Source organism: Heterodontus francisci, chromosome 5 (genome assembly GCF_036365525.1).
Source record: "Heterodontus francisci isolate sHetFra1 chromosome 5, sHetFra1.hap1, whole genome shotgun sequence".
In the NCBI taxonomy this organism is placed as follows: Eukaryota; Metazoa; Chordata; class Chondrichthyes; order Heterodontiformes; family Heterodontidae; genus Heterodontus; species Heterodontus francisci.
This window is the reverse complement of record NC_090375.1, coordinates 90,412,882-90,430,638: the sequence shown is the minus strand read 5'-3', so window position 1 is coordinate 90,430,638 and position 17,757 is coordinate 90,412,882. Positions and strand designations below refer to the sequence as shown.

Sequence of the window (17,757 nt, the reverse complement as noted above, 5' to 3'; positions counted from 1 at the left end):
GTCCCATTGGGTTCGGGTCTGGTAGCAGGCCTCTACAATATTCCATCATAACCTCCCTGCTGTTATATTCTGTGCCTCGGCTAATAAAGGCAAATATCCCATATGCCTTCCTAACCACCTTATCTACCTGTGCTGCTGCCTTCAGTGATCTATGGACAAGTACAACAAGGTCCCTCTGACCCTCTGTACTTCCTATGGTCCTACCATCCATTGTATATTCCCTTGACTTGTTAGGCCTCCCAAAATGCAAGACCTCACACTTCTCAGGATTAAATTCCATTTGCCACTGCTCTGCCCATCTTACCATTTTACCAGCCACTTAACACAGCATTCTATAGTCTCTCTCTATTTAAATAATATTCTGCTTTTCCATTCTTCCTTCAAAAGTGGATAACATCACATTTTCCATCTGCCAAATTTTTGCCCACTCACTTAACCTATCTATATATCTTAGCAGACTTTGTGTCCTCCTCACAACTTGCTTTCCTACTTTTTTTTATTCATTCGTGGGATGTGGGTATTGTTGGCTAGGCCAACATTTATTGTCCATCCCTAATTGCCCTTGAGAAGGTGGTGGTGAGCTGTCTTCGTGAATCGCTGCAGTCCTTGGGATGCAGGTACACCAGTGCTGTTAGGAAGGGAGTTCCAGAATTTTGACCCAGTGACAGTGAAGGAACGGCGATATAGTTCCAAGTCAGGATGGTTTGTGGCTTGAAGGGGAACTTTAGATGTTGGTGTTCCCATGCATCTGCTGCCCTTGTCCTTCTAGGTGGTAGAGGCCGCGGGTTTGGAAGGTGCGGTTGAAGGAGCCTTGGTGTGTTGCTGCAGTGCTTCTTGTAAATGGTACACACTGCTGCCACTGTGCGTCAGTGGTGGAGGGAGTGAATGTTGAAGGTGGTGGATGGGGTGCCAATCAAGTGGGCTGCTTTGTCCTGGAATGTGTCCAGCTTCTTGAGTGTTTTTGGAGCTGCACCCATCCAGGCAAGTGGAGAGTGTATCCATCACACTCCTGACTTGTGCCTTGTCGATGATGGACAGGCTTTGGTGAGTCAGGAGGTGAGTTATTTGCCACGGACTTCCCAACCTCTGACCTGCTCTTGTCATCACAGCATTTATGTGACTGATCCAGTTCAGTTTCTGGTCAGTGGTAACCCCCCAGGATGTTAATAGTCAGGGATTCAGCGATGGTAATGCCATTGAACGTCAAGGAGAGATGGTTAGATTCTCCCTTGTTTGAGATGGTCATTGCCTGACATTTGTGTGACACGAATGTAACTTGCCATTTATCAGCCCAAGCCTGGATGTTGTCTAGGTCTTGCTGTCGATGGACATTCAAGAAGCTCAACACCATCAAGTGTGTGCATGATTGTATTGTATATAAAAATGTCCTTCTCCACCAAAGTTAATAGCACACTAGTGAGAAACTTAAAATCATTAACTAAATATATTCATAAAAATATGGACTATATTTGAAGTAAAATAAAGCTGTGGCAAAATATTCTATTATTTCAGTGACCCGTGATTTAGCAGCTAGCAGTTATTTTTTTAACGCACATATTCAATGTAGAAAAGAGCAAAATAGCCTTTGTGCTCAGTGGTCAAGTGGAAAATGAGTTCTGCTCCACACTCTGAGAGCTCAGTCAGTTTCTGCCCTTTGTCTCAGTAACAGTCTTTGAAGTGTGATCTTGAAAGATGATGCTTTTTTATATATGAATCTAGTAGGGTGGTGGGCGCAGAGATTATCAATCACTTCAAATGGAAATTGGATGGTCACTTGAAGGGCTAGAGGATCGAGCGGGGGAGTGGACCTGTGGAGCACCAGCATGGACTCGATGGGCTGAATGGCCTCCTTCTCTGCTGTAAATCACTCTATGACTGTATAAGGCAACATTCTTCATTTTTGACCTACCAAGAGGGATTGTGCTGTAAAGAATGCTCTTATAATCTACTAGAAAACCAGTCCGAACTGGTGACAGTTATATCATAAAGAAGTGTAGTGCAGTGCCTTTCTGCAAACCACTATGGCAATTGAATTATGGAACATTGTCAGCAGAAAATAGCTGAGCTAAAGTCAATCGCAACTTAAAATATTTATCGAATGAAAACAGTAAATACAATGGGGGGAATTTTAACCTCCATGACGGGCAGGAGAGGGTCAAGGGGAGTGGTAAAATTTCAAAAATCGGAACCCACATCGATTCTGCTTTGAACACACCCATCTCCTGTTTTAATGAAGATGGAGGCAGCCCTCAATCAGGCACTCTGTTCCCGACTGCCATGCCCCTCCCCTCCCCCCAGCACGCAGACAGGCCGGCAGCTATTGCTGGGCAGCCTTTCACGTCCCTAGCATGCCCGTGGAGGCAGGCGAGGGCCCTGTAGTGGCTGTTAAGTGACCACTTAAGGGCCTTGATTGACCTTGGGTTGGCGGGCCATTTACCCGCCCACCCCCCCGCCCCCCCCCCCCCCGACCGCCGTAAAGTTGATCGGAGGTGGAAGCAGGGTGGGTAGGCCTCCCAGAGCCTCCCTCTCAATTTTATGCTGCCCCCATCCTCCCCCACCTCACCATCCGACCCGCTGGGGCAGCGTAAAATTCAACCCGATAACTTCCCTCTTTTTTAAAAGTTACTTATAGCATAAAGCACCTTTCATGAGCTCAGGACATCCCGAAGTGTTTTACAGCCAATTAAATACTTCTTTGAAGTTTAGTCACTGTTGAAGGAAATGTGGCAGATAATTAGGTGAGAGCAAGGTCCCTCAAACAAAAATGTGATAATAATCTGTCTTTTTTTCATGATATTGGCCAAGAAAGTGGGGGAGATCTCCCCTGCTCTTCTTCGAGATCGTGCCAGGGGATTGATCTGAGAGGGTGGATAGGCCCTTGGTTTCCTATCTCATCCAAAAACTATTACATTCAATGGCGCAGCATTCCCTCAGTGCCAAACTGGAATGTCAGCCTAGATATTGGGCTGAATTTTATCCGGGCGCCGCGCTCTGTGGCGCACCCTTTAAACTCAGCAGGGTGCTGGCTTTTAGCTGCCACCGCAGAGCCCCTATGATATTACGTATGGGGGCTCATTAGCATCACTGCAGTGAGCTGCCCCCCCCCCACCCCCCACCCCCCATATTATGTGGGGAGAGGCAGGACATCCGATGCAGTGAGGAACCATTTGACAGCTGTGCAGCAAGTGCTGGGGCCTTATTTTCAGCACCCCAGCACCTCCTTCCTGACAGCTGTCAAAGAAATACTTACCTGACCACTGAAGAGTGGGGCTGCTGTCAATCTGGCAGCAAAGCAGAAAGTGCTGGAGAAACTCAGCAGGTCAGGCAGCATCTGTGCGGAGAGAAGCAGAGTTAACTTGACCAAGTACAGATCTGAAAATTAACTCTGCCTCTCTCCGCACAGCTGCTGTCTGACCTGCTGAGTTACCCCAGCACTTTCTGCTTTGCTGCCACATACTTAACCTGCTGTGTCTCAGTGTCCTGTGAAGTTTTGATTCTCTTCCACTCGAGTGTTACATTGCTTCTTGTAGGCATGCTGCACCCAGGTGAATAATCTTAATTTTGCACATTCCAGGACGTGAGACTTAAATGTACCATGAAATGCAAATACACAACAGAAATAAAACCATAATTGAAGAATATTTACATCCTATGGGCTTCTAATCATCTGACTCTGAAAAGCCGCAGACTAATATGCAATCGGAATCTGTATTCATTTCACTGCCAACTGTTATGTGAAAATACATGTAACTGCAAATAAACAATCTGTGTTAGAAAAAGGAAAATATGTTCATATTCTAGCTGCATTGCCAACTAGAAATATTACACCAATAAATATGATCAGCTGCTGCAGAAGCAAGTGTTCGTGAACACGAGTCAATGTGTAATAGTTGAAAAACCATGACAACAGCACAGATTTCCTCACTAATTCAGCATAGGACTTCAAACACATGCAAGACAAACCTTGCAACCAGAAGTCAGAGCAGTTACACGGTGGAGTCACCTTTGCATTTAAAGGACCACACCAAAAGCCAAGGATGGCAGAAGGGTACTCTCGGGTAGGCCCCACAGAGTAGCGAAGCCTCCCTGCTCACTCTCCTCCAGACTGTGCGAGTAAAGCGGGAGGTCCTTTTCACTAGTGATGGTAAGAAGAGGCTCTCCCGCCTGAACAAGGCAGTCTGGCTGGGGTGGCAGAGAAGGTCCGTAGCCGTGGTGCTAGCTGGCATCAAAGGGTCCAATGCTAGAAGGGAATGAATGATCACTCTCCCAGCCAGGGCCTCTAGGCCTCATGCACACAGGGTACAACTGCCAAATTCATCCACAGCCAAACGGCTGTCATAGCAGCAGCCTTCCTACAGCCAGGCTGCTAATGCAGAAGTGGTACCGCGTAGGAGAATCCGCAAGCATTTCCAAAAACCATCCTGACACAGATGGGTCTGCATGGGTGACATAACACTCTAGAAAGGCTGGAAACAAAATCGTCTTCACTAACATTGCAGCGCTTTTACTGTGTGAATGAAGTGTGCCAGCATGTACTGATCGTGACTCTTCCCATTGCATCATTGACCTTCCAGAATTGCCAATGTATGGAATAACATCATTGCCATTTCAGTATCACTCATGTGCGTCTTCACGGATGCAGTAATATGGACAATGGCTCCGTATTCTGCTGTCACTAATGGTGGACGCAAAGGTGTTGCAGATGCGGACTGCTGCACAACAGGTGAATGAGGGAGCTGTGTGACGTGCAGAGCCCACGATGGTTTCTATGGTGTGGAGAACCTTTGATCAATGAGGCGCTGCTGTCCATCCCTAGCTCGCTGCTCACCCTGCATGCGGTGCCTGGATGTTCTCTGACCTCCCATGTGCATTTCCTGCTGTAAGACCTCAGCGTCATCATCATCGAGGATGAGTCCTGCTCATGGCTCTCCTCATCCTTCAAGGCCTCCCCGCTATTGACTGTGTAATTGTGCAGAGCTACTCTTTCCAGCTCGTACTGCAGGGCACCACCCGATCTATGCAGGCAGCGGAATCACATTTTCAGCATGCCGATCACCTGCTCACTGGTGACTTTTGTAGCTCCATGGCTGGCATTGTATCGCTCTTCTGCAGCAGTGCTGGGGTCACTGGTGTCAGGAGCCATGTGCAATGGGTAGCTCTTGTACCCCTTGCACCTGTGGGAATCCCACAATGGAGCCGAAACCGGTGGCTCTCTCGGCTTGGCTTTCAGGGTCCATCGTGAAATGGATATAGTCACCAGCCCTCCAGAACAGAGCATCGGTGACTTCCCTGATGCAGCGGTGCACTGCTGACAGTGTGACCCCGCAAAGGTCTCTGGTGGGCCCCTGAAATGATACAGAGGCATAGAAATTAACAGCTGCTGTCACTTTGAGGGCCACAGGCATAGGATGTCCCCCAAAGCCCCTGGACTGCAGGTCATCATTCAGCTGGGGACAGAGATGTGTCACCGCCTCTCTCGACATCCGCAGTCGCCTCTGACACTGCCGCTCTGACATCTGCAGGTATGTCATGAGGGACCTGTAGGTGCACGGTGATCTGTAGTGGCAAGCTCTCCTTGGGTGCTGCTGCCCACGACCAGGGGCCTCTATGTCGGCTGCATCTGCCTGTTGGTTTTGCCTGCAGCGCATATGGATCCTCTCAAGGAGCGCATCAATGAATATAGGGTGAACCATCCCCATCTTCAAGTTGCAATTCAACTTGGATCCTTCAATTCTTCGAAGGTTCTTGACAGGGCAGAGATTGATGTTGAGTGGTACATCAGGTGCTTTCATGCAGCAGCTGTGTGATATGGCATAATATTGCCCATCTTAGCTCCCACAAGAGTGGCACCACATGACCACATAAAGATTGAACAAACTGCATCGATTGGCCCACAAGACATATAAGCTTCACATCCTACTGTCTATGGCACTCTCCCCACATGTAGAGTGACTTGAGTGCCATTGCTCCTTCAGTGACAGAGGCAGTCAATGGCACAGAACTGCCAACCATTACGGAGGGCGGAATCACACTGGCTCCCTTCGGTAATGCAGAGTGAAACCCTTGAATATCCCCCTTCTCTCCTCCCTTTAAGAATGCAGAGACCCCGGAATATCCCCCCCTCCCTCCTCCCTTCCGTAATGCAGAGTGAGACCCCTGAATAGCAGAACTTACCTTCGCTGGCAACAACTTCTGTCTCTGAGGACCCGCCTCCTTTTCAAATCATGATGGCACGTGATGGCCGCCCATTCAGTGAAATATCCGTAAGTGTCCATGGAGAGGCGGCGGGCTGCATAATCTGCAGAGGTAAGTACCGTTTAACATATTCTAGTTGGTGTGCCGCCACCGAGCGGTGGGAGGGGCCGCACCGAGGTCCCCCGTCGCTGGTAATTTGCAGCGGTCCCTTCTCGATGTCGTGGGACGAGGCGGGTCTCTCCCTGCAGAATTTTACCAGCCCCCGCGCCGTGACCCACGGCCTCGAGGGGCCGGTAAAATTCAGCCTGTTGTGTTCAAGTCTCTGGAGCCACACATGAACCCACTACTTTCTGGCTTAGCAGCAACCGTGCTAGCATTGAGCCACAGCTTAAATCTTTGGGCCCTTTGATGGGAAACCAATATTACTAAATGCCACACTGCTGTTGATGGGAGAATATTAAATAATAAATACTTTAAAAGCATTCCACTGTAATTGTTTCTCGTTACAGTCAGAAGCTGAGCCTTTTGGAACGTGTTCGTATTACTGGACCCAGAGGTGTCAATGTTAAGAGCAAGCTTTTTACACCTCTAAACACAGATGGAGTAGAGGATAGTCCTTCAAAGGACCAGAAGAGTTTAGGTTTCAGTGATCTTCGAGCTGCAGTTCGCATTAAAGCCTTTGGCTTCAGACAGAGCTCAGAAGGTACTACAATTTATTTTCTTCAAATTCCCAGAAATCATCTGCATAGCTTTTTATTGGATAGCAGAAGGAAGGTTTGACTTATATTTATAAAGTGTCTTATCATATCTCATAAATGTTTCAAAGTGCCTCAGAGGCAAGGGGTTTAATTTTATCACCTTAGTTTTTAAATGGGAGAGAGCATAATTTCTGGAGATGAGAGTGGCGCTCCTTCTGGATCAATCTTCCAGATGGTGTCCATGTAAGAACTCGCCTCTGGGATCTCCGTACATTTAGGGACAGCGGACGGGTTGAGAAGGCAGGAGAGCAAAACAGCGCAGGTGGGGTAACGGGCGGCGGCAGCCTTCACTGTGGTTGCAGTGAGAGGTGCTGCTGCAGAGACTAGCACACAAGGGCAGAGTGAAATGGATGCGAGATGAGGCTGAAGGAGCTAGTTGGCATTTCTTCACTCAGGGCACCAATCGTGACAGCAGTCTCAATGAGATACTACTGCAATGGCTGCCTCTGCCTATGGATGGCATCAGGCTTTCTGTTTTCCCCATTTAAAGTTCAGAATGCATGTCACTTTCAGGTTGCTCTGACCTCCCGCTGTGCACTCGCCTTCCGTGAGTTGACAAGCTGCAGACACTGTGTCGGTTCCATGCACTGCTGGTAAAATTCCATCGTCCTGGGAAAATGATTCTTAATTGCTTCCTAAGCAACCACAATTCAGTTGGCTTTCCATAGCTGCCACGTGGGTTAATTACTGACATCGCACTCAGCCTGCTCCTGGAAAAAGTGGATGGAGGCAGGAACTCATTGGCAAACTAGCCTGACATTTTTTTCAAATTTGCACGGTCCCCTGCCTCCAAGGACCTGGGAAAATTCCCCCAAGGAGTGCAATGAGTTTTGTTATATATGGAAATGAAGCAGCCATTTTGTTTCCAGTAGAATACCACAAACAGCAATAAGGTAAATTACCAATTGACTTGTTTCGGTGGTGATTCTGAAGGAAGGAATGTTTACCAGGAGAACTTCCTTCATTTTCCAAGTACAATGTTCAATATTCACCAAAGCAGATAAATTGGTTTGCCATCTGATTTGAAGAATAAGGGGCTGCATTCTATAAGCCCACCGCCAAAATTGGCAGCGGGCGATAAAAATGTGGCCTGCCTGTGTGAGCCACACGCCAAAAAGCCGCCGCAATTCGAAGTGCAGCGGCTCATTTAAATAGCCAGAGCGGGCTGCCCCCCCGCCCCCCGATCATGTGGAGGGGACGGGCTGTCCGACCCGACAATGGCGTCATCAGCCTGTATGCAAGCACTGATGCCATTTTTAAAGGGCTGTCTGTCCTATCAGGAAATTTAAATATTTAAAGATAGATTAAATGAAAAAAAAATCTCTTTTGCACCTCTCCCACCTACCAATAACAATTAAATTAATTATTTGCCCTTTCCCCCCCAAAACACTTAATTTTACCATCTGACCTTCCCCCCCAACTGCACAAACTTTAAATTATAACCGTTCCCACCTTCCCCTCCACCCATGATGTTAACTTGACCCTGTTTCCCCCCACCACCGCACTGAGAAACTTACCTCCTCCCCCCCTCCCCCGCCCCCCCACCACCAGTGTTGCGCCTTGTTTCCCTGGACGGGGATCCGAAGGCATGGCAGTGCCGGCCGCCAGGGTGAAGATCGTGGCAGGACATTAAGAGACTACAGGAGAGTAATTAATTCAGGTCTTGTAATTTATTTTAATATTTCAATTGCAGTCCGGTCGCTAAGCGGTGGGGGGGCCGCCATGAGGCCTCGCTGCCGCCGGCAATATCAGGCCGGGCCCTGCCGGCATCGAGGTCTGTGGCGAGCCTCATCCGGGGCCATCTTCAGGCCCCCTCCCCTACTGCCATGGATCCCGATGTCGAGGGCTCTATAGAATCCAGCCCAAGATGTCTGAAAATACAGCACCCCCTCATTAGTGCAGTAGAGCATAAGCCTACATTATGAATTCAAATCCCTTGTATGGTGCCAGAGATATGAACACTACCAATTGAGCCAAGGTAGTGAAAATGAGTGGGGACCCTGGCTATATTTCCCCTCCCTAGCTTGAGGCCAGTTAGAGTGACCTGGCCGCGATCAGCTTATTCAGTACAGATCTAGAAATGTAATTTGGGATCATCCTGGTTTATAAGGCTCAGCACCGTGATTAAGTATATCAAGAGAACTTCATTCTGGTGAATTGCCCACATTCTTAAATGTAATATGGGATGATACTTCTACACATTTTATTATCTCTGTTACTTCTGTTGTCCTGTTTATACTTTTGAGCTGCTGAGTATAGAGAGCATGGCAGCAGCTATTTTGTGTGGAACTTTCTCTTCTGCAATATAATAAGGTTTCAGCCAGCGACATGATGAATGGAGACAGTAGATTATAGTAAATTTTGTTTTCAAATTAAATTCTTGCATATAACAAGGCCATTTTTGTTGTTATGCAGATGCTGCTGCAGAGGTGGACCAAGAGCCTGAGGACAAGGCCTACCAAGCTGATCTCATGGAAGACTTGATCCCTACATTGAAAACAGTTATCAGGGCTACAAGGTAGGCCTTGCTACAAGAATGGAAAAAAATGGATTTTTATAGTAAATCCAGAAAGCGCTGGAAATACACAGCATGTCTGGCAGCATTACTGGAGAGAGAAACAGAGTTAATGGGCTGGATTTTACCAAGCCTACGACGTCAGGCTCCGTGGCGGGGGGGGTCCCGGAAGATGGGTGTGGCAGGGGCCTGCCATAGAGGTGACTCCAGGAGGGCCCAACCTGGCCCAATCCTCCCGACGGTGGCAAGGCTCTGTGGTGGCCGTTGGGTGATGGGACCTCAATTTCCATATTTAAATCAATAAATTGAATTCATTTAACTATACTTATCGGAAATCTTCTAGTCCCACTGCACTGAAGATCGCATTCCTGTGCCTTTAATTCCCCGTCTGGGGAAAGCAGGCGTGACACTGGTGTGGAGGGGTGGGGGCAGAGTTGATTTTCAGTGCGGTGGGGGGTGGGTAACTGGATTAAATAAGCATCATCAGTGTAGGGGATAGTGGAAAGGGTTGAACTTTCAACTTTGTACAGTCTCGGGGGGTGAAAGTCAGAATTCAAAGGTGTTTTGATGAAGGAGGGCAAATACCGAATGTAATTTTTACTGGGGGGTTGGAAAGGGGCGTTACAATTTTTGTTTTTGTAAATTTTAGGGAGGGTTCACTTCAAAAATTTAAATATGCCGGCAGGGTTGGCTGCCCTTTAAAAATGGCACTGACTCCTGCGCACAGGCCACTGATGCCATTGCCAGGGACAGACAGCCCGCCCCCTCCATGAGATTTGCGGGTGGGGGGAGGGGAGGAGCAGGCCTCCCCGGCTATTTAAATGAGCCGCCGTTTACGGTTTGCCATTTTTTGAGCTCGCTGCCATGAGCGGCAACGGGCTCTTAAAATCCAGCCCGATGTTTCAGGTCGATGACCTTTCATCCTAACTGTTAAAGGTGAGAAATGTAATAGGTTTTGAGCAAGTGGGGGGTTGGGGGGTGGGGTGGGTTGTGGGGAGAAGAAAAAAGGGGAGGGTTTGTGATAGGGCAGAGGGCAGGAGAGATTAAATGACAAAGATGTCATGGGACAAAAGGCAAAGGGAGTGGTAGGCAGTCATGGTCTGAAATTGTTAAATTGCAAAATGAGGTGCTGTTCCTCGAACTTGCGCTGAGTTTCACTGGAACACTGCGGCAGGCCGAGGACGGAAATGTGGGCGTGAGAGTACGGTGGTGAATTAAAATGGCAAGTAACCGGAAGCTCGGGTCATGCTTGCAGACTGAGCACAGGTGCTTTGCAAAGCGATCACCAAATCTGCATTTGGTCTCGCCAATGTAGAGGAGACCCCATTGTGAGTAGCGAATACAGTATATTAAATTGAGCTTCCATTTTAATTCACCACTTTTTTTATTTCAGATTTCCATAATCCGCAGTATTTTGCTTTTATTTTAGTGGATTTTTATAGTGTCTTCTCTTTTGAATGGACTTTAAGAATGATCAGTGAAAACTTAACAAAATGTGTAATTAGGGAATGCTGGCTTTGAACTTATCTTTATATTGCCCAGCATTCAAAATGCAGAGGAAATCATCTTGTGGACAATAATCAGGAGTATTTGATAAAAGCTGTAATACTGAATGTTGTTACTGGCACCCTCTCCTGCTTCAAGCACTTTACCTTATTCTACCCCTGAACCTCTCCATTAAAATCCTTGGAGATACAATTTGGCAAAAGTGTGAAATGCACAATAGCGAATCAAAATGCACAATATCATCTGAAGACATGCATCATTATCCACATGAACACTGCACCAGGCTCTCAGATGGGCTATTCTCATGCCCCAACCCTCCCTCTGCCTCAGCCAATCTACGGTTGATACCCTCATCCATGTCTCTTTCATCTCCAAGGACGATTATTTCATGCTCTCCTCACTGGCTTCCCATCCTCCACCCTTCATAAACATAAGCTTTATTTTGAACTATGCTGCTTGTATCCCAACTTGTACCCCCTGCTCATCTCTCAGCCCTGTACTTCCTGACCTACATTAGCTCACAGCCCTGTAATACCTCCAATTTAAAATTCTCATCCTTGTGTTCAAATCCCTTCATGGTCTCACCCCTCCCTATCTCTGTAGACTTCTTCTGACCTGCAATCTTCCGCAAACTCTGCATTCCTCCAACTCTGGCCTCTTGTGCAACCCCACTTCCTTGGTCCCACCATTGGCTCTACATGCCTTGTGCTGTCCAGGCCTAAGCTCTGGAATTGCCTCCCTAAACCTCTGTATTTCATCCCCTTCTTTAAAATCTAATTATTTGACCAAGCTCCTTCTTCGGCTTATTGTCAATATTTATCTGATTCTGGGTTGATTATGGATTGTTCTCTGTATTAAAGTTTAGTCTATAATAATAATTTTTTTTGGTGGTTTAAAGTGCCACTTGGCCATGGGACAAAAAGAGCTTGGGGTTGTCCTTGACGTCCAGGAAGATCCTGGAGTAATAGGCGATTTTGGCGAAGGAGATCAAAGCTGGCAGTGTGTGATATCATAGAAGAGAATCATAGCATGGTCACAGCACAGAAGGAGGCCATTCAATCTGTCAAGATCTTGCTGACTCTCTGCAACAGCAATTTAGCCAGTTCCACTCCCCATCCTTTCCCCATAGCCCTGCAAATTTTTTCCCTTCAGGTGGTTATCCAATTCCCGTTTCAAGGGCATGATTGAATTTGCTTCCACCACCCATTCAGGCAGTGCATTCCAGATCATAACCACTTGCTACATAAAAACATTTTCCTCATGTCACCATTGGTTCTTTTGCCAATCACCTTAAATCTGTGGCCTCTGGTTCGCGACCCTTCTGCCAATGGGAACAGTTTCTCTCTATCTACTCTGTCCAGAGGGCTCATGATTTTGAACTTCTCTATCAAATCTCCTCTTAACCTTTTCTTCTCTAAGGAGAACAACCCCAACTTCTTCAATCTATCCATGTAACTGAACTCCCTCGTCCCTGGAACCATTCTCATGAATCTTTTCTGAACCCTCTCTAAAGCCTTCGGGTCCTTTCTGAAGTGTGTTGCCTAGAATTGGACAAAATAGGAAAGTAGAGGCCGAACCAGTGTTTTATAAAGGTTCATCATAACATGTTGCTTTTGTACTCTATGCTTCTATTTATAAAGCCCATGCTCCTAGATGCTTTTTTAACCACTTTCTCATCCTGCCAACCTGCCCTGCCACCTTCAATAACAACAACAAGTTATATTTATATAGCACTTTTAATGTAATAAAACATCCCAAGGTGCTTCACAGGAGCATTATAAAACAAATACTGACGCTGAACCACAAAAGGAGATATTGAGTCAAATGACTAAAAGCTTGGTCAAAGAAGTAAGTTTTAAGAAGTGTCTGAAAGGAGGAAAGCAGGATAGAGAGGCAGAGAGGTGTAGGGAGGGTATTCCCGAGCTTGGGGCCTAGGCAACTGAAGGCGTAGCCAACAATGGTGGAGCAATTAAAATCAGGAATGCACAAGAGGCCAGAATTAGAAGAGTGCAGATATCTTGGAGGATTGTGGGGCTGGAGGAGATTACAGAGATAGAGAGAGGCGAGGCCAAGGAGGGATTTGAAAACAATGATGAGAATTTTAAAATCAAGACATTGCTTGACCAGTAGCCAATGTAGATTAATGAGAACGGGGTGATAGGGGAACGGGACTTGGTGCGAGTTAAGATACTGGCAGCAGAGTTTTGGATGACTTAAAGTTTATTCAGAGATACAGCACTGAAACAGGCCCTTCGGCCCACCAAGTCTGTGCGACCAACAACAACCCATTTATTCTAACCCTACAGTAATCCCATATTCCCTATCACCTCCCTACACTAGGGGCAATTTACAACAGCCAATTTACCTATTACCTGCAAGTTTACCTGCGTAAACACGCAGCGTAGAATATGGGAGATCAGCCAGGAGTGCATTGGAATAGTCAAGCCTAGACGTAATGAAGGTATGACTAACGGTTTCAGCAGCAAATGAGCTGAGACAGGGCCACTAGGTGGTTTAGTGATGGCACGAATATGAGGTCGCAAGTTTATCTCCGGGTCAAATGTGACACCAAGGTTGCGAACAGACAGGCTTAAATTCAGACTGTTGCCAGGGAGAGGGACAAAGTCAATAGCTGGGGAATGGAATTTGAAGTGGGGACCGAAAACAATGGCTTCAGTCTTCCCAATATTTAATTGGAGGAAATCTCTAATCATCTGGTACTGGATGTCAGACAATGATTTGTGCACTATTCTTTACACTATTAGTATTCCAGTTGATATTAGAATAATTGAGGTCCCCCATTATCATTACTCTATAGTTCTTGCACCTCTCTGTAACTTCCCTGCACATTTGCTCCTCTATATCTTTCCCACTAGTTGGTGGCCGATAGAATGCATGCAGTATTTTAATGGCACCTCTATTGTTTCTTATTTTTGTATTCCTACCCTCCTGGGGTGAGGGCAGTCCTTTCCCCCTCCTCTATAGAGGAATGGCACACTCGCTCTCTTCAACTTCCAGCTCCTCATTCTCAGTGCTCAGTGACTCACTCAGAACAACCCTTTTGACTGTGCAGTGAGTAGGGATCTCTATTCTAATGCTTGTGCAGGCAGTTACTGGAGTGACTGGCCTCTTCCTCCAAAGCAAGGGTGCTGATGGTGAGAAAGACAGAGGAGCTTGTTTCGCTGTGCACACAGTCACATTTTCCCTTAAAGAAATCGTGGGCATTGCAATACTTTGAGGAAGTAAGCAAAGTGATCCTACCTATGCTGAGCCTTGCCCAGTCTTCACTTGCTAAGCTCTCTTACAGGCTGTCCTGTACATCTGCCGATTAAGTCAAATGCATCCTCTTCTTTCAGACTCAGGTGTGCAGTGATGGTGGTTCTCCCCAGTTGTCTATCTGTGGTGCTGGTTGTATACCACTTTTTCCTTTGGAGGTAGAGAATGCAATATTGCATGCCTGTGAATGTCATGAAGACTTTCCCCATATGTGGGCATGCATAACACAAGGATGAGAGGGGATGATGCCATGTCTCTTTAAAATAAGTGTCTTTGAGGACTAACAGCACCCATGTGTCAGGCAAAGTGGGTTCAGTAAAGAACTTAACTGTTTGGAAAGTTTGCCCTTTGCAGATTTAAGTTTCCCAAATGCCCGTGCTGAGAGAGATAAAGTATAATAGGTAAGGAAATGAGTGAAGGTGTAAGAGTGATGGACGACATGTGTTGGTATAAGGACTTATCCTGTCCACCCTTGTGAGCTCGTTGAGGTCTTTCTCCATTGTATGGTAGTTGTTGTGGTGCTGGGAATTGTACTGGTTCTTTCTGCCACCTCCTTCACACACCATTTGTACCACTCTCAAAATGGGATCTTCTGTCCTCAGTGCCCATCATATGGTCCAGCCTGTCTCTCACTTCTTGCAGCAACAATCCCAAGGACGTATCGAAACCTGGAGGACCCTTTCAACTGCTGACACCCCTGTACCTGCTGCTATTTCTGCCACCTTTCCGTAAAATGTTATTGCCCTTTACCCTTTTAATGGCTGTAGCGGGACTGTACTTCCTTCTATCCCAGCGGTGGTAAGCCAGTGAAGGTGGGTTCTTAGCTTGCAAACTGCTAAGATCCTAAGTTGAAATTGTAGCTGTCGAGCAGCTGTTCCACATTGGCAGGCAGCAAGGCAAAGCCACCAAAAACCCAGGAAGAGAATCCAGGTGAATATTTTCTTCCTTTCCTCTTTAAGTATCTTTTCACATCAGGTTTAATAAAAGCTGTTTTAATATGCTCTTCTACAAATAGAGACTCCCACTTATTTTGTAACAACACCTTTTTGCCCATCGCTTTTCACAAATTAAACTGGAAGAACAATAGTTTAACATGACAGCAAGGGTAAAAATATAGATCCCATAGTCTGATGTTGGGGGAGGGGGTGGCTTCTTCCAGTAGATATAACATATTATCATGAAGTGTAAATTAAGTCATGAATGAGCTACGCTATTCACAGTCAATAAACATTGGAACTCTTCTGTTAAAATGTAGCATTTCATTTCTATTGTAATGAGGCTCCAGGGCTACCCACTCAATCTCTAATTCAAGGCAGACTTTGGTAGTACACTGCTCCCTTTTTGTGTGCCACAACCTCTTTACTCCAACACTGCAAAGTTCAAATGTAAGTGTAGAGTAATGTAAAATATCAGAGTTACTTACTGTGATTTTACACCATTTGTTATAGATTTTTTTATTCATTGTTTGGATGAGAGCATTGCTGGCAAGGCCAGCATTTATTGTCCTTCCCTAATTGCCTTTGAGAAGCTGGTGGTGAGCTGCCTTCTTGAACCGCTGTAGTCCTTCTGGTGCAGGTACACCCGCAGTGCTGTTAGGGGGGAAGTTCCGGAATTTTGTCTCAGCGCCAGTGAAGGAATGCGATATCGTTCCAAGTCAGGATGGTGAGTGACTTGGAAGGGAACTTGCAGGTGGTGGTGTTCCCATCTGTCTGATGCCTTGCCCTTCTAGTTGATGGAAGTTGTGGGTTTGGAAGGTACTATCAAAGGAGACTTGGAAAATTGCTGCAGTGCATCTTGTAGATGATGCACACTGTTACCACTGTGTGTGCTGGTGGAGGGAGTGAGTGTATAAGATGGGGTGCTGATCAAGCGGGCTGCTTTGCCCTGGATGGTGTCAGGCTTCCTGAGTGTTGTTGGAGCTGCACTCATCCAGGCAAGTGCAGAGTGTCCCATCACACTCCTGACTTGTGTCTTGCAGATGGTGTACAAGGTTTGGGGAATCAAGAGACGAGTTAATTGGCCACTTAAGGGCCTCAATTGGCCTCTGGGTGTGAAGGGCATCCTCAGCCTTCCCCGCCCTGAACTAAATTAGAAACCATTGGGAAGGCAATGGGCAATCCAACCCCTGCCTTTCCATGCAATTTTATCGTCCCCCCACTTCCGTTCCCATCCCTAGGGTGCCCATAAAATTCAGCCCAATCATTCAGTTCTACAGTTAATCACTTCCCCTAGAGACGCAGTAGAGTCTGTCGGGTATTCAGATTTGTTCCTCCTCTTCCCTTTTGCAATCAGGAGTCTCTGTGATTTTGAAATTTGCTATTTCCGTAGATTCACAATCTTTATCAAACATTACTACTTTGGCTTGCTTTTGTTGTAATTGAAGCAGCAGCAGTGGGTTCTATGTGATGTTGACATACATTAATGCCAAAAGCATTCATCTCTTAAACATTTTAACCTATGAATCATACCTGTGTGGTTTGACCCTAGTCCACAATTCCCAATGGTTTCAGCTGTGATGATTTTGTTCGGGTAACATCAGTCCTTCTCCTTCTCCTCTCCCCTTCACATGTCCAGACAACCCAGCTGAATTGGAAAACAGCATCTGTGGAGAGAGAAGCAAAGGTAACCTTTCATCAGAACTGGCAAAGGTTAGAAATGTAATAGTTTTAAGCAAATAAAGTGGGGGTGGAGCAAAAGAGAATAAACGGTGAGGTTCTGATAGGACATAGGATCACAGAGAATAACTGACAAGGAGGTCATGGGGCAAAGGCAAAGAGTGTTTTAATGGTGTGGTGAAAGACAAAGTGTTAGTGCAGAGAGGGTGTTAAATGACGGAATAATGAAAAACTAGCCAAAAGCACAAACATGGAAAAAAAAGTGGGCAGGCACATGGTTAAAAAAAAATTGAATGATGAAACAAACCAAAATAAAATTAAATGAAAAAAAAAGTGAAACTAAAAGTAAAAAATGGGGGGCCAGTCATGTTCTGAAATTATTGAACTTAATGTTCAGTCCGATAGGCTGTAGCGTGCCTAATCGGTAAACAAGGTGCTGTTCCTCGAGTTTGCATTGATGTTCACTGGAACACTGCAGCAAGTCCAGAAAAGAGATGTGGGCATGAGAGCGGGGTGGTGGTGGGGGTGGGGGGGTTGAAATGGCAAGTGACAGGAAGCTCAGGGTCATGTTTTCAGACTGAACGGAGGTGTTCCGCAAAGCGGTCACCCAATCTGAGTTTGGTCTCTCCACTGTAGAGGAGACCACATTGTGAGCCGTGAATACAGTATACTAAATTGGGGCGGCGCAGTGGTTAGCACCTCAGCCTCACAGCTCCAGGGACCCGGGCTCGATTCTGGGTACTGCCTGTGCGGAGTTTGCAAGTTCTCCCTGTGACCGCGTGGGTTTTTGCCGGGTGCTCCGGTTTCCTCCCACAGCCAAAGACTTGCAGGTTGATAGGTAAATTGGCCATTATAAAATTGCCCCTACTGTAGGTAGGTGGTAGGGAATATG

The 17,757-nt window shown here is 46.5% G+C and overlaps 1 protein-coding gene across 1 annotated transcript in view; it reads left to right on the top strand.

The window, feature by feature from the left end:
- The window catches only part of kcnq3 (potassium voltage-gated channel, KQT-like subfamily, member 3), a 498,083-nt gene that overhangs the window by 452,684 nt on the left and 27,642 nt on the right, over positions 1-17,757 (top strand). The window contains exons 10-11 of the mRNA XM_068030852.1: positions 6,705-6,898; positions 9,369-9,471. Of these exons, the coding sequence (XP_067886953.1) occupies positions 6,705-6,898; positions 9,369-9,471 (297 nt within the window). The remainder of the gene's footprint in view (positions 1-6,704; positions 6,899-9,368; positions 9,472-17,757) is intronic.